Below are 25,318 nucleotides of genomic sequence, written 5' to 3'. Positions count from 1 at the left end.
TAGCATTATCACCGATACCACTTTTAGGTACAGTAGCATATTCCGCCCGCACGCGCTTAATCATCGATCCGATTTCCATCCCTCTTATCGCAAATCCCCATTGTTTTGTAGTCAATCATCACTTAACCTTATTTTGTTAATTCGGCATAAAAGCCACCTGAACGACATAGTCCGGCAACGATTGGGAAAGTACGGCAACGACTTGAGGAACATTATCGACTTGTATCTTGTGTCCATAACTGGCACGTCTGCAGCGATGGATCTGGTACCATCAAAATCAACTTCCTCAACCTCAACCGCTCTCACAAAACGCGCAAATGAAACTGCTTTAATGCCACCGCCCCCAAAACGAATTAAACGACCGAAGAATGTCATTGACGAAGATGCGTACACTGACGCCATATCAGAAATCATTGCTCGGGATTTCTTCCCAGGGCTACTTGAAACAGAAACGAAACAAGAATATCTGGATGCACTGGACTCAAAAGATGGAGCTTGGATCACAAGTGCCGAACGCAGGCTTCGACATATTATGACTCCGGGAAGACGAATTGGAAGGCGTGGCACGTCTATTCAAACGCCATCTCGAGCTTCAGAAACACCTGGCGGGTTTGCTGGAGGTACGCCAATGTCAGTTACCTCCGACGCAACTCAGGCGCCTCAAGTGGAAGTCGATACAAACATGAGTCTCACAAAATTTCAATCATTGTACACCAGCGAAGATAACGAAAGCTTTTACAAATTAATAGACAAGCAAAATCAAAAACGAGCTGAAAAATATGCTTGGATGTGGACTGGGAACAAAGTGGCATCTAATATGATGCTGAAGCAGAAAGAAGTTGAGACGAAGCTCCTGCAGTCGAGACAATCTTTGGAGGACGATGGCGGAAAAAGGAACAGACTTGCGATTCAAGACATAAAGGAAAGACCAGCTCAACCCGACTCATGGAAATCCAAGCCAAACAATGGATTGATGTTTCGACCTGATAGCGTGGAAGATTCAATCGAGACTGTGGCACAGAGAGCACAACACGATTCGAGAGCCGCACCAAAAAGTGTCGCATATGCAAATACAAGGTTGCCAGAGATTACACTTGAAGAGGAAACCAACACACCGTCTTCCCCATCAATGTCTGCTGTAAGGGATGCCATAGCTGGAAAACGACGAATTGTGGATTCAGAGTCTGGATACGACGGAAGCGAAACTCCACGTGTAAATGGGTATTCATTCGTGGATGACGAACCGGAGGAAGAACCATATACACCTTCTCCGATGATCGATCTTGGCCCAGGCGAAACTACCAAAAACCCATTCATCATAAAAGAGCAAAGCAAGCGAGAGGACCTACATTATAGGATAGTTGACAAAACTGCCAGAAGTAAACGAACCTCTGCCAAAATTGGCATGACTGGGAAAGTTGAGATGACTCCTGTGCCCAAATTTCCCAGTAGCCCTAGAGTGGGCTCCGGTGGTCTGACACCAGCTGCTGAACGCTTGTGGAGTCGTGTTGGCGGTTCGGGCAAGGGGACTAATGACACTTTTGGCGTTAGAACGCCAGGCAGTGTGAGAGCAAAATCTAACCTACGGGCGAGATGGACTCCTTCTGGGAAGAGTTGAACGATACTTGTTTGTAAAAATAGAACGGCGTTTGGAGGATAAATTAATTATAAGATACCCTTGAATGCTAAGTCATTCTTTAAGTAACGGAGGAATCTTGTGCAGGGTTTGCAAACCTTTTAGCCACAAGCCGATACGTGAGCTCTCAATTAGCTATAGATAAATTAGAATGGTTATATTGTTATGAATGTTGATGACCTTGGAAATTACAAACATGCTAAAAGATGTCATAATGTAGGACAATTCTTCAAGAATTTGGAATACATTTGCCTAATTATTACAATACTTTTCTTGCATGTCATCCTTTATGATTTTACCATACCCACATCAACCACACAATCCCATGATATCAATGGTGACGTCTTCCAAATCTACAGGGATTGAGACTCGGCAAGAATTATCAATGAACTTAACAGCCCTTCAAAATTTTGAACATGTCTCTGCGAAACTCACTATTCAACTTTTCGGCATGAATTCATGAGCATAATTGAAACAGTTTGCTGAATATGGCGGGGAAGAGGATTTTAGATTTGGCCGCTCTCTTCAATGCTTCCCGTGGAGTTGCACAGAAGCACGTTGCGCTAAAGACAAGGCAGATCGATGTATACAACAGAACTTCGACTCTAGCAAGAGCAGTACGCAATCAAACGGACAGAGTCACGGAGACTGCCAAAGCAGCATCTTTCCTCGCATCGAGATTGAATGATAATGTCCCAGAATGGACCAAGGAGGCAACAGATTATACAACCGGCTCTCAATCGAATGACGGTGGACCTATACCCAGCAGAAAATCTACGAAGGAACAAGAGCATGTCCCAGAGAAGAAGGACGGGTTAGAGCAGGATCATTTCTACGAAAAGTCCGAATCGAACTCGTCTGTCAATCCGAATCCGAAAGGGGATTTGCATATCCAGCAGAAAAAGGCCAAAAAATATCCTCTTCCAGATGGAACAATCCCTCCCCAAAATTCAGATATTGATATTGCCGAATTGAATGCAGATACAACTCCTACCAGGTCGAAAGCTGGGCCCAAGCTCGATCCGATCAATAGTGAGGGATTACATCCTGCGGCTTCGAATGTTTCGACAATCCCTATTCCAAAGACAAAACCTTTATCTGCGGACAACGCAAGACGTATTCAACGAGAACACGAGCGCCAAATACCATCAGTAACTGCAGATGCAATTGGGCAATCCAATAATCCATTAGAAGAGGGCCATGATGAGGACTCTTTCTATGATAGATCAAGACACACATCACCTACCCTATCTTCTTTGCCCAGGGCCAAAATACCGAGACATACATCCGATATTCAGGAAAATGATCAACATTTGAAGGATGATGCTATCAACTCTGATACTTTCTCAGAAACTGTTGATAAGTCTAAACAATTGCCCGATGCTGAATCAGTTCCCGAGCAAGAGCAGCTGCCCGAGGGCATCAACACAGACCTGTTCCATAGCCCAAGGGTTGCTAGGTTATTGGGAGGTAAAACGCAAGGATCAGGCAAAGGCACCTTGGGCTCAAAGGGAGTTAAAGATACGCCTGTAGACCAAACCCAACTCGCAAGAGATAAGGATAAGGATACCTTCAATGTTCGTTCCTCTGTTCAAGTAGAACCGACTACCCACGACAGTTCACTCAAACCCATTCTCGATACTCCTCGTCAAGACGATGAAGGTATCGAGAAGCTAGTGGCAGATATTAGCAAAGAAAGTAGTAATGATACTGTAAATATGAACTCCTCTCACACTTGACGCATGTGACACTGAGATCTGACAGTAATTTAGATGCAGCCAGAGGAAAGCTCACAGCCTGCTCCATATAAGCTGCGAGAATCAAGTGTTCCTTCTTCGCGACTTGGGAGGTTGTGGAACTATAGTGGTCTCGCTGCTGGCATGGTAGGAGGGGCAATCAGCGAAAGTCTTCGTCGAGTCGGCGGCGGTGGCGGTGAGGGTTCTTTCATGTTAAGCGCAAGTAACATGGACAGGCTTGTGACCAAATTGTCTCGAATGAGAGGTGCAGCTTTGAAACTGGGTCAGATGATCAGTTTTCAAGATTCCAAAATGCTTCCGGCGCCAATTCAAGAAGTAATGCAACGAGTACAAGATCGAGCTGACTACATGCCTGCTTCACAAAGAAACAAAGTGTTGGTGGCAAATCTTGGACCTGAATGGAGAGACTTATTTGGCGAGTTTGAAGAAGTTCCGTTGGCGGCTGCATCCATCGGTCAGGTCCATCGTGCAACACTCAAGTCAACGGGTGCAAAAGTTGCTGTAAAGATTCAGTATCCTGGAGTCTCGGATTCCATAGATTCTGATCTCAATAACCTCGCAATCCTACTGACAGCATCTCGTCTTTTACCAAAGGGTTTATTCCTCGATAAAACGATAGCAAATGCCCGAACAGAGCTGGGATGGGAATGTGATTACATTCGAGAAGCAGAATGCGGGCTACGTTTCCAGGAACTTCTAGCGGACGAAGAAGATGTTTTCGTCGTACCAAAAGTATTTTCCAAAGCATCAGGCAAGCAAGTTCTTACTATGGAATATATGGAAGGAGTCGGTGTCACTCGCGTCCAAAGTTTCACGCAAGAGCAACGGGACTGGATTGGAACCCAGATCCTACGTCTCTGTCTTCGCGAGATCACTGAGTTCAAATATATGCAGACTGATCCTAATTGGACAAACTTCCTCTACAACGCACAAACCAACAAACTGGAACTTCTCGATTTCGGTGCCTCTCGCGAGTATCCTGAAGAGTTCATTACTAAATACACACAGCTCTTAGATGCAGCCTCAAGAGCCGAGAGAGATACAGTCCGCGCTCTGTCCATTGATCTCGGGTATCTCACAGGCCAAGAATCTAGAGCAATGTTAGACGCGCACATACAATCTATCCTCACTCTCGCAGAACCATTTTTAGAATCTTCTCCCGAGATTTATGATTTCAGAGACCAGACTATTACGGAGAGGGTAAAGGCTCTCATTCCGATCATGATTAGAGAGCGACTAGCGCCACCGCCAGAAGAAACTTATAGTTTACATCGGAAATTGAGTGGTGCGTTCTTACTGTGTGCGAGATTGGGTAGTAGGGTTAGGTGTAGAGAGTTATTCACAAACAGTATGGAGAAGACGAAGTTTCTGTAATGAATGTGAAGGGGGGTAGATGTTAATAATCTATGTTTGTACAATTGCAGTTACTGTCAAAGATGGAGATGAAAATCCTAGAAGAAAAGTGCGAATATAGTATAGCATAAAGGGGACGTGTAAGAACTGCTCGTAATAGTTATAATACCGCACTGTCCTAAGTGAAAATCTCATCTTGTAGATAGAACCCAGAAATGCTGGAGTTGCATCAGTCGCTGGTTAAAAGGGTGGCTATCTCAGATCTCAGGGATGGAAAAATCGAGGTTGCCGGGAGACCCCGCAAGTAGCGCAGCCTTATGATTATGCGGGCCGGTCCACACACTGACGTAACATACGTGCTACAACTTAACCGCAAAATCCCACACATTTTACAACAAACCAACCGCATACGATCAAGATGTCTTTCAAAAGCATTCTCGACAAAGCTAAAGCTAAGGGTGAAGCCTTTGCCGCTCAACACAATTTTTCCATTCCCGGTCAATCCACGACACATACACCCCCACCACCACAGCCCGCACCACCCGGATACTATCCTCAAGTTCAGCCTCATCACAATGCAGGCGCACCTCCTCCGATTCCTCAAAACAGACCATCCTATTCTGCGATTCATCCTTATTGGACGCCTTCTTTCGCTCCCCACACACATGTTTCCGACAATTTCAGACATCAACTAGGCGATCATGGCTGGGGAAATAATGAACTTCAAAATTACATCGCGGACCGAGAAAACTCTTTCCACGACGAACACGGCTGTTTAGTTCTCCGAGCCATTGCCTCAAACGGCAGATTCACAAGTGCACGTTTGACAAGCCATATGACCCTAGCCCGCGATCGCGGTAGTCTCGTAGCAACCATTACACCACCCTGTGCCTCTGGAATCTGGCCGGCTTTCTGGCTCCTTCCACGTGAACCTTTTACATGGCCAAATGATGGAGAAGTAGACATTATGGAGACTTGGAACGGAGATGCGACGAACCATACTTGTTTGCACTGGGGACATTTTAACGGGGATGATTGGAATAAACATAGGGTTGTGGAGACACCGGTGCACGATATGCATCATGCACAACATACATATGAGTTTGCATGGAACCAACCGGACAATGGTGTAGGAGGGAAGATGGTCTGGTATATTGATGGGAAGGTTGTTATGAAAGCGACGGTGCCAGAGGGAACGAGGAGGTTGAATGATTTTCAGGTCATCATTAATGTGGCGATGGGTGGAAATGTTTGCCAGGGTCAGAGACCACAGGATGGGCATTATGACCTGAAGATCCATAGTCTGAAGATGTGTGATGAGCCAACAGGAGGGTGGGGAAGGTTTGAAAATGATTTTATTCATGGGCCGGAAGGACATGCAATGTGAAGGGCTGCTTGGCCAGATCAAAGACGATGAGATACATCGTTGAGAATACCGAGGACCGGGATGATTCAATGAGATTTATTTCTTTTCTAAACTCAATATTAATAGAGTTTCTGTTGGAAATAGCGCTTCCTTTAGCCTGCGGAAGCTTTGCTGGGTGGCGCAAAGTACTTGAATATAGGTTATAAATTATGGTAACACTGCCCGTCGTTGAAAACACAAAGCCAGTTGTGCCAGGACTTCCCGTCCGAATCTCGAGTATTGTAGGATTCTCTGAACAATTCGAGGTGCTTTTCTCCCTGCTCTAAGGGAATCAAATGCTTTTAGGGTGCTTGGGATGATTGTGTGGATCCATCCAGATATTATGGAAAGTTAATTGCAATAGGAGCCGAACTGTCCAACATCGAATCGTTCTCCATTAGTGTTTTTATAGGACGCATCTTATTATAGGGTACGAGCTCAAAGTTGAGTCCACACTTGTCAATGTGCCTTTTACTATTCTTGGTTTTTAGACCAAGTGATTTCTAGCACCGCTTAGGATTCTGCCTCTCTCGCTTTGCGACTACAGTATTTTAATTGCGCCACTCTATTCATTTATTCATGTCATTTAACATGACAAAATTCTACTCGCATCTCCCTTTATGCTCGAACATGAGTATTCAAGGTCTAAAGTTCATTGCGATAGGTTTGTAAGTAGTCAAACGGTAACTCTGATTGTCAGCTGTATTCATATAATCAATGTCATTATCTGCGGTAAGAATTAAAATATCATGATCCTACATTGTGAAGCGGTCACATAGCTGTGCCTACATTGATATTCCATTCATCGGGTAAATCATGAATGAATCCTATCAACTTTAAATTTCTTTGATAGTAAAATCACAATTCTTGTGGTTAATCCATGAAATAATAGTCACATCAGCTACTATGCATTATTTGGACGTTATTTCACTGTCATTGAGTTCTATTTCTATTCATTCTGCTGTCACTTCCGTCATTTTCCAATCTCAGTCATTTTTACTCATATCTCGATTGTTCCTCAGTTATCTTTTATTAATTTCAAGACATATCTGTCAAGAGTGGCAGTCATTGATAAATCATACTAGAAGATAATCAGTCGTCATGAATTTCAGAGTTTCGATATGGAGCTGCAAAGCACCTTTTAAACCTTCAAGTCCTCCATTTCCTTTTCACATCTACATCAGAACAATAAAAATTCCATCTACAAAGTCGGCAACATATTTTAAAACATACAAATCACTTGAATACGATACTACTATAGACAATTATGAGTAGCGCAGGCGGGTCTTCTTACGGACAATCAAGGAAAAGGGATAAACCGTCCGAAGCATTTCGTCCCAAATTATATTCAAGAACTTCACACTCGAATAAGGGCTCCCACCCCTTTCCTCCCCCGCCGCCACCGCCCCTGCATCGTTCTTTCTCTGGATTCAATAAAGACGACGATCTAAATTGGAACCGAGTAGATACAGACAATGTGACCGGTCAACGCATCTGGAGACAGCAAGGCCTCTCTGTAGAGTCTAGCACTCGTCCTCGGCTTTTTCGAAAACAACCTAGGAGCGGTATTGAAACTTTTTCTCCACCAGAAGCACCAAATCTACAAGGGACTGTGTACTCGAGTAGTGGAAGACAGCTTTCTGAGGGAATCCTGAAAAATATGGCCCAGCTAGCCGTAACGCCTGATTCCAGAATCGGTTCAGAAGCCTTGAGCCACCCAAGAGAATTATACCATTTAGGGGGATTGGCCCCCAAAGCAACTACACAAACAAGCACTCATTTTAATACTGAACAAGTACAGCAGTACTCTAGTGAGGCAGTAAATAACAACTCAACAAAGCCCCAAAAAGGGGCATTTTACCCAGTACACACAAAGTCTGGCCCGCCTCCTCCAAACTATCCTATTCCTGACTCAAGTTCGCGAAGATATGCTCCAAAGACACCGGCAGACAAAGTCCGACTCGCTCGAGAAAAAAATCCAAATCGAGATCCTTTTCCTGGCTCAGGGTTCTTTCCGAATCAAAGATGTGGTGATTATACTCGTGGTGGAACTCCTCTACCTAAAGTTGCTGACGATCAAAAACAAGCCATCTCAAGCAAGTCTTCGCTCTCAGATTTACATGCCAACGGTCTCAGAGGTGGCTTAGACTCACGAGAAAGCTCGCAAAGTCCGCATCCGAATAAAACCCGAATAAAATCATCCTCACCAAGAGAGCTTAAAAAGTCCAATCACCCCTGGAGTTACAGTATTCCGGGTGATTGGACCCCATCCAAGCCAAAAATGAAAATTCGAAATGATAATATCCTGGGGAAAACTTTGAAGAGCAAAGGATATATAGACGCGACGACCTCAAAAGGCCTGGTGCGCAAAATCATACCAGAGAAGAAAAGAAATAATTTAAGGGGCCGGGATGATCGTAAATCAAATTACAGAGACGATCATCGTAAGAAAAACGATAGCCGTTCTTCTGAACAACTCGATGATGAATCTGTTGAAGGGCTGTCTTACCCTGCTTCTCCCCATCAATTCGACACCAGATCTCTCCGGTCTACTAGGTAGTAAGTGCTCTTCTTGTATATTTGTCAGAATCGCGATATAGAAAGTCGCTAACCCGATCCAAGAACCTAGACTTCACGGCCACAGACTCGCGAGTCGACGCGGTGTCAGTGGACAACGCTATCCTCTCATTAATTTCAACGGTCTTCTTAACCTTGAACTAGATCAAATCTATCATTCCACATCAGATAGTCATAGTTTCCTAGTCTAAAAAGTTTTAGGGAGGGCGGGGTATAAATGGCTTTTTATGTATTTTAATGAGGAATAATCTAAATGCCTGGTTTTCAATAAGAGAAACGATTTCCTACTACATACACGTCCCTACTATGTATTACTTATATAATATTAACCTTACAAACGGAATTCTTAACAAAAAGATAAGAAAGATCTGAACTGGAAATTTCATTATAAAGCATGAAAGATTTGTAGTCAATTTTCACATGTGGAGGAGGTTGACTGCTAAATATTTCGTTTGAACATTGACCTCAAGCCTACTGGGGAGGTACTATTTGATTAAGTCGAAGGCGTGATCATTATATCAGTGTAGTCTATATGGCAGTAAATATTTCCCTTTTGATTTATTGCTTGAGTATGTTGCTCAAGTCATTTATTTATTTTTATTGAGCTCAAAGAAAGTGTGTAAATCCAACGTAGATCCACTGTCAAAAATCATCAGGCTAGATAGAATATATTGGGTGGTTGGCTCAGTGAGTAAACCTACATTTCCAGTGGTTGGGTTTTCCCCGAACAGGTGACATGACGATTTGTGCTCAAGCCTCAGGGGTGACTCGACCAAACAGTCAAAGTCCGAAGTCCAGTTTTCCATCAAGTCATTTTCAGAAAATTACAATAGATGATTGCAACTCTCGACCCCGCAATGTATCATTTGTCACCACTCAAAATCACTCAAGTTGTTAATCGGAATGATCTTTCCAGTGTCATTTCATGAGCCATCTTAATGAGCGCAATATTATCCACAGTATTTTAAACATTCAAACTTGATTTCGTGCTCAAAGCATACCGAATGTATAATTTTAAACCAGTCGTTCAGATCACTTGACATTGAGATGGCTCTTGAATATTGCTCAAAAGAGCAGGAATATCCTCATTGCTTCTACCCTTTTCTTGCAATTGCAACATCTACCATTACTCACACAGGCATATTATTCAAAAGACCGTGGAGAAAATTGTCACCACCTCCAAAGAAAACTTCATCAACAACCTCAACTATGTATTTAGTTACGAAGACTTCTAGCTACGAAAATTCAAGTAACGCATCACACGATGAAACTCCTGCCGTAAACGGTTTGCGTCCAAAACCAGCATACACAGTCAAAATATTCCCCGCAGCTCACATCGAGAGTATTCCAGAATCTTCACTGGGAGAGATCTCGACAGAAGTTCAAAAGCTCTATATATGGGCAGCACATGTCTGGCATCATGGAAATACAAGTCGTCCAATCTCTGATGAATCGGAAGATTCTATCTACAGGAGAGATAAGTGCAAAGACGGATGTGTTGGCTATATCTACTCTTGGACTTGTAAAAAGGGATGGAAATATGGCCATGTATTCGTCGACGTGTTATGTGGAAGTAAATGCATAACTTGCCCTGGAAGCAGTGGTTCGAATTTCCCTACCACGATACCTCAACTTCAAAGTAAAGATGGCGCGAGATCCGGATATTGTTATACATGTGAAAGTGGAGGATGGATGGCCAGATCCACTATTTATAGATTAAAAGGCTCTGTTGCAGCTGGATCTGGAAGAGCTACTGTATTTGAAAGAGTTGAATATGGGATCGGAAGGCCTCTCATGTACGGATTATAGGGATAATGGACATGGAAGATTAGAGGAGGTACGTAAGCTTTACGATTAGAAGACCGGTTTTACGTGGAGTGAAATGTTATGTTGCGTCAGGCGCGGGATGACATTCTCCAAATAGATGGTGTTACAAGAAGGTTCTCGTCAGCTTGATGACTTTTCAACCCATCTACTTCAAGGGATGTACAAATGTTTATCCGGCCCTGAAGGCTGGGTGAAATTTCCGGGAAACCACACGAGCAAAAAGTTGTAGCAAGAAACGATAACAATCGCATGGACGGCAACAGCAACTTTGCCAACTCAGATGTCCACCAGAAGGGTCTGAACAGAAGCTAGAGAAACCTGAGTAGCTCAATTGGAACATGGAAAGACTCGGATTGACCCAGCAACAAAATTTGGGAAGAAGCACTCAACCTGTACCTGTGGAAATTCAACAAACGTGACTCTAAATTTTAAAAATTCAATCCTGTAGTAGAAACCTATTATAAATGACAATCCCGTCTTAGCAGAAAATTGAATTGTGGCTGTCAAGCGAATAAATGAGGTTGGAGTACTACTTTAAACTCAAGTGCACATGAAAAGCTGTGTGATGAGTTTCCATTAATGTCTAGTTTTGTAATCGGCTGTTAAAGCCGGTTTGATGATTATTGACCGCGAAGTCATCTTTGTATAAATGCTAACTATTCCGCCTACTCGTCCCAAACAATACAAACAACCTGTCCCTCTATATCAATCCCGGCGACAATCTCCAAAGCTCCTCCATCTACATCCCTCTTTAATAACGCCACTCTCCCATCGTTTTGCAAGCCTACTGCTACCAAATCTCCAGCTTTATTGATAGAGAACTGTCTCGGGAAACTACCTCCAGCAGCATCAATTGAGACAAGTGAAAAATTACCATTTGAGTGATTCAGTGAATATGTCAAGAGAGAGTCGGAGGGAATAAGATTTGTAGCTGATGGAGACGAAGGATCGGGGATACTGAAGTGTGTATCGTTGCGTTGAGAAATGAGGAGGTAGTTTTTATCAGGCTAGAACAGATGTTAGTTTGAAGTTCCCTCTAAATTCGCAAAATTTGGAAAGGATTTTTTCGTTAGAAAAAATCCCCCAGGAAAAATCACTTACGGTGATTTGGATTCCTGACGCGGCACTATAAAACTGCAATTCCTCGCCTGGGGTTGTAGTCTCCAAAAGAGTTCTCTCAAACTTCACTTCAAAACTCAAAGTGTTGTTACTTTCATATGTAACCTCATACGCCGTAAGTCTATTAGCCAACTGACTGACCAAATAGAAGTAAGTGATTCCCGTTTCCGTAACAAGCCAATTTGCATGTCTGGGTCCACTTCCGACGGGAGTTTTCAATGGTTCAAGTGGTTCCAATAACTTGGTATCTTGATCGATTCGATAGAGTCTCACGAGATCAGCGCCTAGATCTGGGACAAGGACAAATGATTCTGTGGGATCGGTGATTGCTTCATGTGGATGCGGTGCGCTTTCGTATTCAGGGTCCGCGCCAGGAGTAGTAAGGTTATAGGTGAAGGTTTGAAGAGGGAGGATGTCAGTTTCGGAGGTGACATCCAAAGTTCCTACGCTGCTTGAGGAACTATTGGCCAGTCTTTTAGTACGAGTTCCCAAACCAAACTGGTATTAATGAGTAAATTCTTACTAATAAGCTAACGCCAAAGCAGTATTATTTGCATACAATACTGTAGCCGCGGCCCCAACCAGAGTTTCAACTCTATCCAATGCCACCAGGGAGCCATCCTCCTGAATCTTCAATGAATTGAGAGTTCCATTACTTGCAGTCAATCCTCTATCCGCGCAAAACAAGATATCTCGGGAAGAATCTAAAGTGATCCACGAAGAATTGGCCGCACAAGCCGTAGATGTCGCAATGACTTCGAATGAGTATGCACCATATGCATCTTCAGTGAGTGACAATGTACTAACTGTCCCTGCATATGAAGCCACAAAGAGTCTGGACGCGAGAGCTTGAGAACTCGCGAACGAGAGGATAAGGGATTTGGAGAAGAACATATTGAGAGTTTGAGCCTCGTTTGGAAACCTAGCAATCACGTCGAATATGCCGGCGATGCCACCCATTTATATGAACCTTCAAGACTTACAGCTTAGGCCTTGTCCAATATCGGTATGCTTGATAAGGTTAAGCTCTTCTGCAATCACATCATGCATGCAGAAAGGGTACCCATCCAGGAGACTATTAAGACCGAAGCCTAAAGTGACACCCAGTATCTCTCCCATGCATATATAATAAACTTCGTTCTGTTCCTGGATCTATCAGACGATTTATTCACCTTCAATTCTATCTTCATCTAATCTGTGGTCTCTTCCGAACATTCCTTTTGCACACCGTTAATGGAATTTACCAGGCTTCCGATCTCAAACATCTTCGTAATTCTATTGGTGGTAAAATCGAATTGACCCACAAGCCCCAGTATGATCCCAACCTCTTAATTAGTCTTTGGAGAATCCACACACACTTCGTACAATGTCACCATTCTCTTGGGTCCTAGCCCGAAAAAGAGAATTCCGGCTCGGCAAATGCATGGCGACCGGATATTAATCTGCTTACCCTGGATCACGAACGGATAACCTTATTTCCCTTGTAATGTTTCGGGTATTATAGATTGGCTGGCAAATTTGCCGATTATTACCCTGTGAACCATTAACATGGGGTAGAGATAGTTCAATGAAGCAGGAATCCAAAGAAGATTGTGCAATGTTGCGCACCAGTAGGGTTTCTTTACTGTTATAAGCAAGATGTAATCAATATAGAACAGAACCTGAAAATGTATTTGCATTGATCAAAACAGCACCATAACCTGAATATAAATGAATCTTTGACCCAATTTCTTCTTTTCTCGAAGACCAATGTTACTGTGTTATCGCAATCATTCTGAATCTTGTTTGCTCTCACCAACCCCCGGTATTCACATCATCTGGCTCGGGAACTTTGCCAGCAACTCCTTGCATTTCACGTTCGTGTTGCATGTCCGCCGAAGTTCTCTGAAGAGTAGAAATATTATACGTCTTCCTCTCCTTGATTTGGCCATTCGCGGGAATCGTAGCTTCACTTCCTTGGTGAATGACGGTCACGGTATGTGCACCATGACCTGTGAACTTGTTAAGGATTTGGGATACTGTTGACATTTTGTATGCCGGTTGAAAGTGTCCTTGTCCACCCTCACCGTGTCCGTCATCACCTTCGAGTTCGATTTCTTCTAGGCCTTGAATATTGTAGTGTCGAAGGAGAGGTCTTAATGTTGCGATGCAACTTGCAACGATTCCCAGGCCAGCTTCAACTACGGACCAAATAAGCATCGGAGATATTGAATCTTGAATGTTCATTAGTCACAGTCATGGTAAGACAAGATGATGGGGTTCCAAACATAGAGGATCTGTATAATCTAAATCCACAGCATACACTCCGATTCTTACAGCACAAGCAACACCAGCGCTGGCAACAAGTTAGCAAATAATGACCCATATGACTAAAAACATGTGTCACTCACAATAATCCTAACCCCAGGACAGTGACGACGAATGTCTTCGTTTTTATGTGCATTTGCATATTCCAAACTAATGCGACCGGAATGAGTGTAAAGAGGAGATATAGCGCTAGAGACATTCCGGCCCAGGCATAACCTAGAGCATCTGCTGAGTCGTAATTACAATATCCATCTACGCTCGAATCGCCCTGCTTCCAAGCGTATGAAATTGGCCGACAATTGAAAATTAGGTAAAAGCTTGCTATGAAACATAGGACAACATTGATTGATAGTCCAGCCCAAAGAGCGTATGCGCAAGGACTGGCCTCAGTGAGACGAAGGAGACATGTCGCATAGGAAGCCTTGACTGCCGTCACAACATTTATATAAATTAAGACCGTGAACCAGACGTACTGCTAAATGTCAGTTGATTGTATGATCTCAGAAGCAGTGTTGAAACCTTGGAGCTTTCAACAATGTCACCCGTCTTCATTTCCTTCTTGTGTTGGCCGATGCCTCGTTGAACGCCGACGAAGAGTAATGATGCCATTACGATATAAAGGCCCTAGAAACTCAAGTCAGAATAGCAGATAAGAGATCTTTGACGAAATTCCTTACCAGAGATAAGAGAATGAGAAAATCGTCATGGCCAATAGTATTTCGAATTACCACTCGTGTATAATAACGGAGTGAGACAACGAGAACACCGAGAATAAGAAAAAGGATTGTTGTCGCCAGTATCGATGGACCATAAGAGTCCATTCTCATTTGTGACGAAAGTTACGACTTTCTTTGTAGCGATGGAATGTGATTCTTGTTGGATTTGTTAAATGTGTTTTTAGGTATACTGAAGGATGTTGTAGGTTGTAGAAGCGCATCATGCCATGAGGTGACAATTAATTTGCAGTCACCCTAACAGACGCTCGGAATAAGATGATTAAGGAAGAGAAAACAATATTAAAGAGAGATGAAAGGAAAGAAGAATCGGGGGCGAGAAGGATTACGAATTGTTTGAAGGAGTAGAAAGGGTAGGAGCAACGTTGATTTGACGGCGGGATCATATCTCATCCAACTTCAGAAGACACGGAATTTTTCAAACCATTTACTACCCTCTGAATTGAGCTCTAGTGAGGTAGATAAGAATAGAAACGCAAACATACCATAAACGCGAAAGGTTGTGAAAAGTTTACCTGCCTCTCAACAAGACGACTTGTAGTGAAGTATCGCCTGCTTGCTCGATAAGCAGTGCAACGTATCCATAGTCGAAAAAACGACATGCGTACTGAGTCCAAATAATTACTGTACCTCTGGAGTATCTAAGAACAGGCACAGTCACTGAGCTGGCCAATGTCTAAGCCCCAAATGCAGAATTCCTGGCAATCTCTGTGAACGGCTGCTATGGTTTATGACAGGAATAGCGAGGTTCATGGCGCATGTACACAATCAAGAACAGTGATGGTGGTGACACTTGTTGTTTCCATCGGTTCCTGGCTTCAGACTGCTGAATACAGGCATGCGGCGCTTGAAATATGGTATATATATATACGAAGCCAGCCTCATGGAAGTGAGTATCCGTCCTTTCTGATGGTTCGCATTCGCATAGCATGATTCTAGAAGTAGGTTTCATGCATCACCAAAAATACAATGGTGCCCACGAGAACAGATATATATCATGACGTAGTGATGAATACCTACATAGCCTTGAGATATCAAGATTTATGAGACGTATTCCTTTCTCCCTCAACATTGCTGTGACTTTAATTGATGAAAGCCGGTAGTGGTGGTTGTGGTGGTGAAGAAGACACAGATGAATGAATTGAACATTGAGGAGAGTTTGAGAATGGTTAAGGAATAACAAGTGTTACTTTATTAGTCCTGTGACGAAAAGTCCCTTTTGAGATTGCGTTGGGAGCATCTGGAGATATACCTAGTAGGTACATAGACTTTGTTTCTCACCGCCTTCATTCATAATTCGTTGCCCAGATGAGTGAGGATTATTGAAATGATACTTATTATTAGGGTGTTGGTTTAATCGAATCGAATTGAACTGATGAAGATGCTTCACGCATACCAATCGAACATAGTGTTTGCTCTCGAATATATAAGATCTGAGGCTATTGATCTGGCTATTGATCAGGAATGCGAATTTCGCCTATTTAAATGGCCTGAACGTTTCCGTTCCCAAATTATCAAAGGGTCGAATTAAAAAAAGGTCTTGGAAAGCGGGAGTTCGCAGAATCAAGAGGCTGTCCCTTGTATACGTATACGCCACAACGAGGAGATAAAGGTTAATTGCTACTCTATCGATAATTAATCCTTCGAGGAAGAAGATGTTTACAAGATGGTTAGTGATTACCTACCAAGTAGCTAAGTAGCTAGATACCTAGGTATTGGCTAATTCGTTTCTAGTACATGAGAACCTGCAGGAAACACCTGGTTGAAAAACTTAGCACACCTTAGCGAAGTATATTCACATGTTCCCTTGGCTAAGTACAGATTAGGTACCTAGTACTTGGTAGTATTTCATCAAGTCCCTCATTTCTTTGGTTTCTCTCTCAAAGAAGGACATGGATTTTTCTAGGTGATGGAATGTGAATTGATACCTACATTCATACCTATGTTTATACCTATCACACATGGCCATATTGGAATGGAGGATAGTAAATAGTTCTCAAGCCGAATCCATTGTCGCTGTATACCAAACCCACACATGCTGCAACAGTAGATAACTCGAGCTGTACAGAAGTTTCTGGAAAGTCACATCATGTTGATCATCTCCATAAGCACTCTGTACAATGTTCCCCCGCAGAATTCAGATGGGAGACATCTAATTGCTAGTGGTGGTTTGATATCCTGATGCTAATGCTGGTGCTAATGCTGATGCTAATGCTGATGCTGATGCTAACACTAATGCTAATACTAGTACTAATAATAAATTAATTATTGGGGTCAACCTGGGACTTTTGATTGGAACTGGATTTAAATTCCACCCATCAGCCACCGGCGAACGCTTGAAAATGCCTCTTTCGGTTCTTTTTTTCTTTTCTTCAGAATTCAAGGGACCTGAAAATGTCTTTTTTTAAGCTTTAGCACTGCTAGTACGCCTAGATAGGCCATCGGTCAATATAACTGCCGTTAAAATCAGGCGATGGACATGTCAGAATGTCAAAAAACCATACGATGATTGAATTGATTCCAGGCAAAAGGAAGAGGAATAAATTTGATAAAAGGCGGCGAAAGGAATTATATAGATCTGAGTGAACGCCCACTTCGTACGAAGGTTTTGATGACCTTGTCTACATTCCAATTATTGCTATTACCATTGCCGTTGCTGTCTGTTGCTGTAGCCTTTTTCTATTTAGAACAAAGGGTTGCAGTCACTAGTTTTCTCTCACCTCTCACCTCTTGCAAGCTGCATGCACCTACAGCCACACACGCCCCTTTTGTTACCTTGAAATTTGCTACAGGTTGCTAAATGGTCTGGATCTTCGGTTGGACTTGATGTCGATACTCTAGCTTTCAACCCAGCTGATTATGATTCGTTCTTTGCGGCAAAAGCCAATTCAAGGCTTGTCGAAAGGTGTAAGCTTTCGGGTCGAAAGAAGAATGAGGAATTGCAAGATCTTGTAGGTATCTAGGTATAGTACGATAATCTCTATTGTCGAATTGTGAGCTGCTGTGAGAGACTGTCATTGTGCAGCCTCGATGTTCAAGAATTAAGAAACAGCAGGTACAACGGTTGAGCATCGATACCAAGCCCCAGCACACAAAGGGTGTACGATCAGAAGAGGAAAAAGCGCAAGACTCGATATTTCGCATAGGGAATAGGGTCGGAATCTCGTACAATCCGATCGATCTTGATTCTTGAGAGGCATTGTATAGGTACGATACTGTTCTGGTATCGAGTCTCTCTTCAAACTCCTCGCAGCCGCCGACAAGGTTATTGGAATCAATTTACACCTATGGGGACTCGGAAGTAACATCCGCTCCCCAGTCGATATCTCGCGTCTGTTCATTACAGTACCATATCGTACACACAGGCACATTCGAATTGCCGACCCCTTTTGTGCCGAGTTCATGCATGGTTTGAGGTGGAATCGACAGATTTGGAAAGAGATTAAGCAAGAGGGCGCGCTAGAGAAGGGGAGGGGGATTCAAGTAATATGCTACACACGTAACTTGCGCATACACTCATACCACGCTTCCATTCTTTACGACTCGATAGTTGTGTTGCCAGGTCAGTTCACCCGTCGTTTTACCATCCATTCTTACTTCGTGCCTAACACCTGCCATTTCCTTCCCCCAGCTCTTCCAAGGTTCGCTCGCTGGATTGGATCCGGATCGAGTACCGGGGCAAAGTGCCACACACATCCAGTGCACCCTTATCGATTGCTCTGTCATAAGAATTGCTCGAGGAACCATTGGCTGTTCTTTTTTAGACCTTTTCTCAAAGTCTCAAAGGACCCAAGTAAGAATCCAGCCATCTGATTTGTTCGGCTCGGGACTCCGAGAGCGAAAAGAAAAGAATCCACATATTTCCTTGGCTCGGGAAGGACTTCGCAGCATTGCGCAGTCTCAGTGAAATGTCTGCCCTCACAGTCTCAACTACCTAGTGCGTACGCTACGGCCATCCTGGCTCTTTTCGATTCTTCGATTCGATGAAAATGACAACAAATTAAACCTAAATTTTACCAACTCTCTATTGATGAAAAAAGGAATTGGGAATTGACAACACTATCATTTATCCATCCATCCATCCATCCATCCATCCATCCAGCCATTCGCTCCAGAACCCTCGATCAAGTCGTCACCCATCAATCGACCAAGATCGACCCAGGACCTGCCACTCACTCGATTCAAGTATGTCAGCATTGCGATTCTGAGGTTCCCCAAAGCTTTCCAGGTTCCCGCCTCGCATCTCCGGTTTGTCTCTGTAATCACTCGAGCACCACCACCAAGACGATACTCCATCTGTACATGCGATAACACCATGATTGAGATTTCCCACGACGTCAACAATTTCGATTCCACCATTATTGTCTCCCCTCGCCACCATTGTATCGAGAGCCCTTTGTTATACGGCCCGGATTTTAATTGACGAAGAGTTCGATCTCTTGGCGCAACCCTATCAAACGCCTGAAGTCTGTCAAGGTTCTCGAAAAAAAGGTACCGCCGCCATACTTGGAGTGGTTGGCCAAAGATCAAGGACAAGGGCAAGAACAGTCCCTCGTCGTCATGATTTGGTACCTCCTCTATCCATTTCGAGGGTAAGTGATTGAATGAATTGATGCGCTCGACACAAGGTTGCATATCTAATCAAGCTTGTCTCCATTAGAACCACGGAACCTCCCGACCTCGATATCAAACACCCCATTCGAGATCGCTTCACGAAATTCGGATACAACGTCGCAAAGCACTCAGTCGCTGCCATAACTATCTCTGCCATAATCGCAACCCTGCTCATATATCCGTTTCCATTTCTCTTCACGAATGGCTTCACCAATGGCGCCTCAAACCTACCACACCATGTCTGGTCTTCTGCGCAGCCTTTAAATGCATTGCATGATTCGAGGAAGCCGGATGTCGTCATGCGATCGATATGGGTTCATGGTGTGTTATTACTCTGGGCTTTGAAGGGAGGAGAGCTAATACCGGTATAGGAAGCTATATGAAAGCTTTACAAGCAGATGTTCTCCAAGCAGCACTAGAGATACAGGATCATATTTTGGGCCCCACTATCAATTTCAACCCTCGCAAAGAGGTTAAGCATGCTCAGATTGACTATACACAAAATGAATTATCAGTGGATATCCGGGATACCTTTCATGCAGTAAATGGTCTAACAAACTCATCTTGGTTCTTTCATTCTCCATTACAATACTGGTCATGCTCGGAGAAAGCGATCTCAAATGATGACGACATTGTGATGACAGTCAACAAAAACCTACACCAATCAACCTCTGTCAATGTTACCTTGAGGCACTCTATTGTCTTTAGTGGTAAGCGTTTTGAGGATCACCGTCTTGTGGCTGCAGATGCCTTGGTCATAACTTTAGTTCACATGCTTGATTCGCCGGTTGGGAGATATTGGGAGAGAAGAGCAGCTCAACTCGCAGCCAAAGGATCCGACGACTGGCGCATGATTCCTTCCGATGGCCGTTCGTTAACAAGCACTCCCTATGAATTCTTATTTCAACCGACTGCTACTTGGGAATCAATTGCGTTAGCTACCGCATATACTTTTGGCGCATGGTGGTTCATCGCAACTTTATGGGGCCTACGGGCTCTCAAGTCAAGGCTTGGTCTTCTCATTGCTGCAACTACTCAGTTAGCTTTCACATTCACTTCGACATTCACCATCTGCGCTATCATTAAAACAGATTTATCTATGATTCCCAGAGAATACTATCCTCTGATTGTTGTCTTCTGTGGTACCGAAAATATGCTTCAACTCGTCAGAGCTTTTATTGTCACGCCCTCATCACATCATCCGACTCTTAGATCCGCAGAAGCCTTTGGAAGGAATGGACACATATTCCTTGCAAACACTGGCCAGAGGCTTTTCTTCTTGTGGATTGTTTCCAAGTTTGGAGGCGAAGGGCAAGCTACTTTCTGTCGCTTCGCTACTATTGCACTAATTTTTGATTTCTTCTACCTACTGATGTTCTTCGCTCCCGTTCTAAGTATTGATGTACGAAGACCTCAATTGAACGATACACTCTCGGCTTCTTCTCGGGAACGAAGCCATCCATCACCCGAAGGATTGTCTTCTAAACCATGGGCTGATTTATTTTTTCGTGGAGGAAACATGCCTTCAACTCGTATTGTCGGCACCTTGGTGGTTATTATCGCAGTACTAATTTGCCAGTGGCACTTCGATCAAGGTATCTTGAAAAGCAGTCAACATTTAATGAAAACAACTTCGCCGGCTTCGTCAATACTAGAGGTCGATGTTCATCAAGCTAGAACTCCAACTGCCTGGCTTCGATTGCAAGACCATGAGACTGTACATGAGCTTATAAGCATTGTTAAACCACATGCTCACAGTTTCGTCGCTCAAGTTTATGATCCTTTAGTTTTTGTTTTGAACGGTTCGGATCGAACACCAAATAGACTTGGTGTAAGAGCGTTTCTCCCTGCTTTTTATGACTTTATCGAGAACCAGTCCTTGCAGTTTGTTTTGTTTGTTTTCATCACTGGCGTGATTGTCAATCAATTTATCAAATATCTCTTGTCTGATGAACCTTCTGACGATGAAGACCACGAGGGTCACGGCGATGAACCCCTGTTGTCGGTCAAAACATTCGGCTCTGGACATGCTTTGGATGTTGTCCTAATGACAGCTTCTCGTGATGGAATTATTGTTTCAGTTGGTCTGGACAGATGGATCCGTGTTTGGAATGCACAACATAATGGCCGAAGCTATGTAGTCGAAGACCCTGGATCAGATATTGATCCGTTTCCTGTTTTAGCTATGGCGATCGACAACGACTCGAATTGGCTTGCAATACTGTCGAAGAAAATGGTCGCCTTATGGAATATTCCTGAACGTAGATGGGGCCCGACAATGCCCGTGGACGTTAAAGGGCGAACACCGGAAGCATTTTTCTTTAGCCGCAATGAGGTTGAGTTGATTGATCCCGTGATTATCGTGCGCCACAATGGTCTTATGTCAGAACTTCATATGGAAGACCATGTTTCAAAGGAACTACAAATATGTCGCACGCCATTAGTTTGTGTTGAGCCGCATTTGGAGAAGGTTGTTATGAATGGCTCCCTACCACCCCCGAAGATCATAACCGCCTCGAAACGTGGTTGTGTACATGTTGCGGTTGAAGAGAAATCTGGTTGGGTTTCATATGATCTTAGACTCCCTTGGGTATCGGATGACAAAGATGTCAACTCAATTCTTCCATTGCCGGCATTATCCTCCTTCCTTGCTATACGCGACCACAGCGTTGACCTTGTCGATATCTACACACATAATGTTACTCATTCATTTGTTACAGAGAATATCAAACCAGGAACACTGCAGTGTGTTCATTCGACCAGACGAAGGCCACAATGTGGATCTGTTGGTTTGGGTTCGTTTGCATTTATGTACACTTGCATTGAGACTGGCAATATGATGATGCAATCATATTTGCCAAGCAGAGAAGGTGATACCATATGTTTTCGTGATCCTAATAAGCCAGGTTCCAAAACATGTTGTTTATGGCGGGAGACCGTAGAGCGGAAATTTAGTATAGAAAACCCTGGTGATTGGCAAGCACTCCAATCGGGGTATGTGGTAGGTGTACGGAAGACACAAGACCAAGATAAACAAGCAGCAGGGAATCAACTTTTAGGGTCGATTGGAAGCGGCGGACTTCGACAACGTGGTGTTTCGGGTAGGAGGTCTAATGTAGATCATCCAGGAGGTAAAAATGACGGCTGGGAAGTTTGGAGTTTAGGATCGAGAGGAGATGAAACCTCTGTGCCCTTGAATTCAGTTTACGATCAGGTCCTACTTGTTGGTAAACTTGGACCAGTTACGAAAGTGGGTACGAACAGTATTGTAGTTGCATTGGGTAATATGGTCAAACTCATTACTGTCGGCCATGAACGTTATGATCGAATTGGCAATGATTCTGATGAAGCATTCGTGGGCATGGCACCTGTTGCAAGTAGGAGGAAGAGACCTGTTCTCACTCGAAAGAGAACAGATTGATATGCAGAATCTTTTAAATCCTTTTTAAGATATTATTTGTGCTTATTCGCAAATTGCTTCTGGGGGGAAAGGATGATACCCAATATATGGACAAAAGGCGTTTCCGAATTGAATTGATACAGGCGTTACAATGGTCAAGAAAGCGGCGTTCGTGGATGATAATGTTTTTATTTTTGGTCTCATTTTGCGTATACAAGGCTGGGCGCATATAGTGACATTTATATCACCCTGTAAAGGGACATGGTTGTGGTACTTGAGCATATGCTTATGATTTGGGCATGCTGAGTTTAAAAGCATCGGGGCTTTCTATCAAGGTCAAAATCAGAATTCAGCAGGCTTGCTGGGAATGGATGAGATGAAGATGTATTAGGAATAGGTCGCAAAGGGTAAGTCCACTGGCGAACTGCCACCTGCAGCAGAGTAACATTATCATAAACCTTTGACCGGGCTTGCCAATGCAAAAGTGACGGTGATTGTAGGTAGAGTCCTGTAAAATGCAGAACCTACCACGTAGGTAGTTGCATCGGATATGCAAATATCAATATATGTATATATACATAATGAAGCATGTCATGACGAAGATCGTCTGCACATCACAGCCCTACGGCCCCTATAATGATTAGGTCTTACTACATAAATCCACGTTCCTGCACTAATCAATGATGATCTTCGGGAGCTCCCTCCTACTAACAATACCACGTGTCTACCCCTGTCTCTTATCGTTAGCTTATCGCACAGGCCAAAATTCACACGCGACGACACGACCCCTTTCAACGGCTTCCCTTTCGACTTCAATACTAACCCAAGCAATCAGTCATGTCGATACTTAACTACTGGACCATTGCAGCGTTGGTGCTGGGCCTCGCGGCCTTTGCTCCGGGCATTATGGGTGTGTTTGGCCTGGGAGGAAACAAGTTTTTGGTGAAAGGGAAGGTATGATCAATTGTTCTATCTTTGCGGGTTGGGTGTGAAGTCGGAAACTTTATGTTTGTGTAGATATGCTAACACATAGTCTTGATAGACAGTCCTCTTGACCGGCGCCTCAGAAGGAATGGGAAAGAGTGTTGCAATTCAATTGGCAAAAAAGGGGGCAAATGTGATAATTGTTGCGAGGAACGTGGGAAAGTTGGAGAAGGCTATGGTGGAAATCAAGGTATGATTTTTGGTATTTTCCGTTTCTCAAAAGAGGAGTAGTGAAGATTGGGGAGGGAGTAGGGATAGAAGGAATGGCTGAAGAGAAAATATGTTTGAAAACAACTGGAGTTCCGAGATAAGACTGACAGGAGGAATTAATGCAAGAGTAAAGGTTTCTAGATGGGCTCGACTAACACTTCACAGGCCGCAGCTCTCTCCCCATCAACGCAATCTTTCCACTACATCTCCGCAGATGTCTCCATCTCCACCGAAGCCGCACGTATACTCGAAGAAGCCACTAAATTCAATTCTTCTAATCCTCCAGACATTGTCTGGTGTATCGCAGGCACTTCTACCCCCGGCTTCTTCCTCGACACTACTCCCCAGAAACTTCGTACACAAATGGATATAAACTATTGGTCTTGTGCAGACATGGCTCATTGTGTTTTGAAATCTTGGCTCTCCACCCCCAACCTCAATGCCGAAAAGAAAGACCGCCACTTGATCTTCACCAGTAGTGTTTTAGCTTTCTATTCCGTCGTGGGGTATACACCATATTCACCAACCAAGGCTGCGATCAGAAGTCTGAGCGATACTTTATATCAAGAAGTTCTGCTATATCCCAATCCTCCACAAATTCACACAATTTTTCCAGGTACAATAGCTAGCCCGGGATTGGAGATTGAGAATCAAGGCAAACCGGAAATCACGCATTTGTTAGAGGAAACGGATCCGATACAAACACCAGATGAAGTAGCGAGGAATTCGATTAGGGGCTTGGAAAGAGGAGAATATCTGATTACGGTGGGTTGGTTAGGAAGTATGATGAGGGCTTGCGCATGGGGAGGTAGTAGAAGAGGGAATTGGGTGTTGGATACGTTGGTGACATGGGGGACAAGTGTAGTTTGGGGGTTCGTCGGGAGAGATTTAGATGGGAAAGTTAGGAGGTGGGGCGAGGCCAAAGGGTTCAAGAGAAACTGAAAGATTATGTTGAGACGGGTTTGCGTAAAAATTGGCCTTTCGATAGGTCAAACCAATATCCCCGGAACAGTGCATAGCTTTCAAGATAGAAGCAGCTGTATATAGCGCATCTATTCCAGGAGATACTCGATCGTATTCGTGCATCAGACTAGATGCGCAAAGGCTCTTTTCAAATAGTTTACGAAACTGCATAACACTAGCTGAATCAGCGCCAAAATTTCAGGAGTCTGCGATGCCGCTGCTATCTGCCAAAACTACCACGAAATTGAAAGTTGGTACTGCGTGTTTCATTCAGCTATGTTGCGAGATATTTAATGTCGCAAGTGCGTAATTTATGGGTAATTGTAGCTATAGGTCAATAGTAGATGCGTAATTGGGTACTAACTTGGACTTTGACGAACGAGCTGAGTCTATCGATGCTTAGTCCTTGTTAGAGAAAGCCTGAAGTGTCGG

The 25,318-nt window shown here is 43.6% G+C and overlaps 9 protein-coding genes across 10 annotated transcripts; 7 read left to right on the top strand and 2 right to left on the bottom strand.

The window, feature by feature from the left end:
- The first annotated feature begins 102 nt into the window (after window positions 1-102).
- BCIN_03g09260 (hypothetical protein) lies at window positions 103-1,785 on the top strand. The gene has a single exon (XM_001546418.2). It carries the CDS (start codon window positions 257-259, stop codon window positions 1,616-1,618), a length of 1,362 nt encoding a protein of 453 aa, XP_001546468.1. The 5' UTR covers window positions 103-256; the 3' UTR covers window positions 1,619-1,785.
- A 34-nt stretch (window positions 1,786-1,819) lies between these two features.
- On the top strand, window positions 1,820-4,914 carry Bccoq8. 2 transcript variants are annotated; one of them, XM_024692273.1, is made up of 2 exons: window positions 1,820-3,348; window positions 3,409-4,914. In XM_024692273.1, the coding sequence occupies exons 1-2, from the start codon at window positions 2,125-2,127 to the stop codon at window positions 4,765-4,767; spliced, it is 2,583 nt and encodes an 860-aa protein (XP_024548048.1). In that variant the 5' UTR covers window positions 1,820-2,124; the 3' UTR covers window positions 4,768-4,914. The 2 variants fall into 2 exon arrangements, with proteins under 2 accessions (XP_024548048.1, XP_024548049.1); XM_024692274.1 differs by having other exon boundaries at window positions 3,401-4,914.
- A 188-nt stretch (window positions 4,915-5,102) lies between these two features.
- On the top strand, window positions 5,103-6,530 carry BCIN_03g09240 (hypothetical protein). Its single transcript, XM_001546415.2, has one exon. It carries the CDS (start codon window positions 5,165-5,167, stop codon window positions 6,131-6,133), a length of 969 nt encoding a protein of 322 aa, XP_001546465.1. The 5' UTR covers window positions 5,103-5,164; the 3' UTR covers window positions 6,134-6,530.
- Window positions 6,531-7,160: 630 nt separating this feature from the next.
- Window positions 7,161-8,995, top strand: BCIN_03g09230 (hypothetical protein). Its single transcript, XM_024692272.1, has 2 exons — window positions 7,161-8,710; window positions 8,774-8,995. Coding segments are annotated over exons 1-2 (1,293 nt in total). The 5' UTR covers window positions 7,161-7,418; the 3' UTR covers window positions 8,775-8,995.
- Window positions 8,996-9,482: 487 nt separating this feature from the next.
- BCIN_03g09220 (hypothetical protein) lies at window positions 9,483-10,663 on the top strand. Its single transcript, XM_001546413.2, has one exon. It carries the CDS (start codon window positions 9,776-9,778, stop codon window positions 10,535-10,537), a length of 762 nt encoding a protein of 253 aa, XP_001546463.2. The 5' UTR covers window positions 9,483-9,775; the 3' UTR covers window positions 10,538-10,663.
- Window positions 10,664-11,034: 371 nt separating this feature from the next.
- BCIN_03g09210 (hypothetical protein) lies at window positions 11,035-12,821 on the bottom strand. The gene is made up of 3 exons (XM_024692271.1): window positions 12,198-12,821; window positions 11,657-12,134; window positions 11,035-11,562 (listed from the first exon to the last, which is right to left on the bottom strand). Exons 1-3 carry the CDS (start codon window positions 12,632-12,634, stop codon window positions 11,221-11,223), a joined length of 1,257 nt encoding a protein of 418 aa, XP_024548046.1. The 5' UTR covers window positions 12,635-12,821; the 3' UTR covers window positions 11,035-11,220.
- A 503-nt stretch (window positions 12,822-13,324) lies between these two features.
- BCIN_03g09200 (hypothetical protein) lies at window positions 13,325-14,993 on the bottom strand. Its single transcript, XM_024692270.1, has 5 exons — window positions 14,659-14,993; window positions 14,501-14,605; window positions 14,065-14,453; window positions 13,942-14,009; window positions 13,325-13,887 (listed from the first exon to the last, which is right to left on the bottom strand). The coding sequence occupies exons 1-5, from the start codon at window positions 14,806-14,808 to the stop codon at window positions 13,466-13,468; spliced, it is 1,134 nt and encodes a 377-aa protein (XP_024548045.1). The 5' UTR covers window positions 14,809-14,993; the 3' UTR covers window positions 13,325-13,465.
- Window positions 14,994-18,607: 3,614 nt separating this feature from the next.
- BCIN_03g09190 (hypothetical protein) lies at window positions 18,608-23,392 on the top strand. The gene is made up of 3 exons (XM_024692269.1): window positions 18,608-19,307; window positions 19,376-19,650; window positions 19,701-23,392. The coding sequence occupies exons 1-3, from the start codon at window positions 19,276-19,278 to the stop codon at window positions 22,748-22,750; spliced, it is 3,357 nt and encodes a 1,118-aa protein (XP_024548044.1). The 5' UTR covers window positions 18,608-19,275; the 3' UTR covers window positions 22,751-23,392.
- Window positions 23,393-23,566: 174 nt separating this feature from the next.
- On the top strand, window positions 23,567-24,865 carry BCIN_03g09180 (hypothetical protein; the record flags this gene model as incomplete). Its single annotated transcript, XM_001546409.2, has 3 exons — window positions 23,567-23,683; window positions 23,772-23,903; window positions 24,089-24,865. The coding sequence occupies 3 exons, from the start codon at window positions 23,567-23,569 to the stop codon at window positions 24,863-24,865; spliced, it is 1,026 nt and encodes a 341-aa protein (XP_001546459.2).
- Between the last annotated feature and the right edge of the window lie 453 nt (window positions 24,866-25,318).

The sequence above is a fragment of the Botrytis cinerea genome, chromosome 3 (genome assembly GCF_000143535.2).
Source record: "Botrytis cinerea B05.10 chromosome 3, complete sequence".
Taxonomy (NCBI): Eukaryota; Fungi; Ascomycota; class Leotiomycetes; order Helotiales; family Sclerotiniaceae; genus Botrytis; species Botrytis cinerea.
The sequence above is the reverse complement of the archived record's forward strand: the minus strand, read 5'-3'. Positions and strand labels throughout refer to the sequence as shown.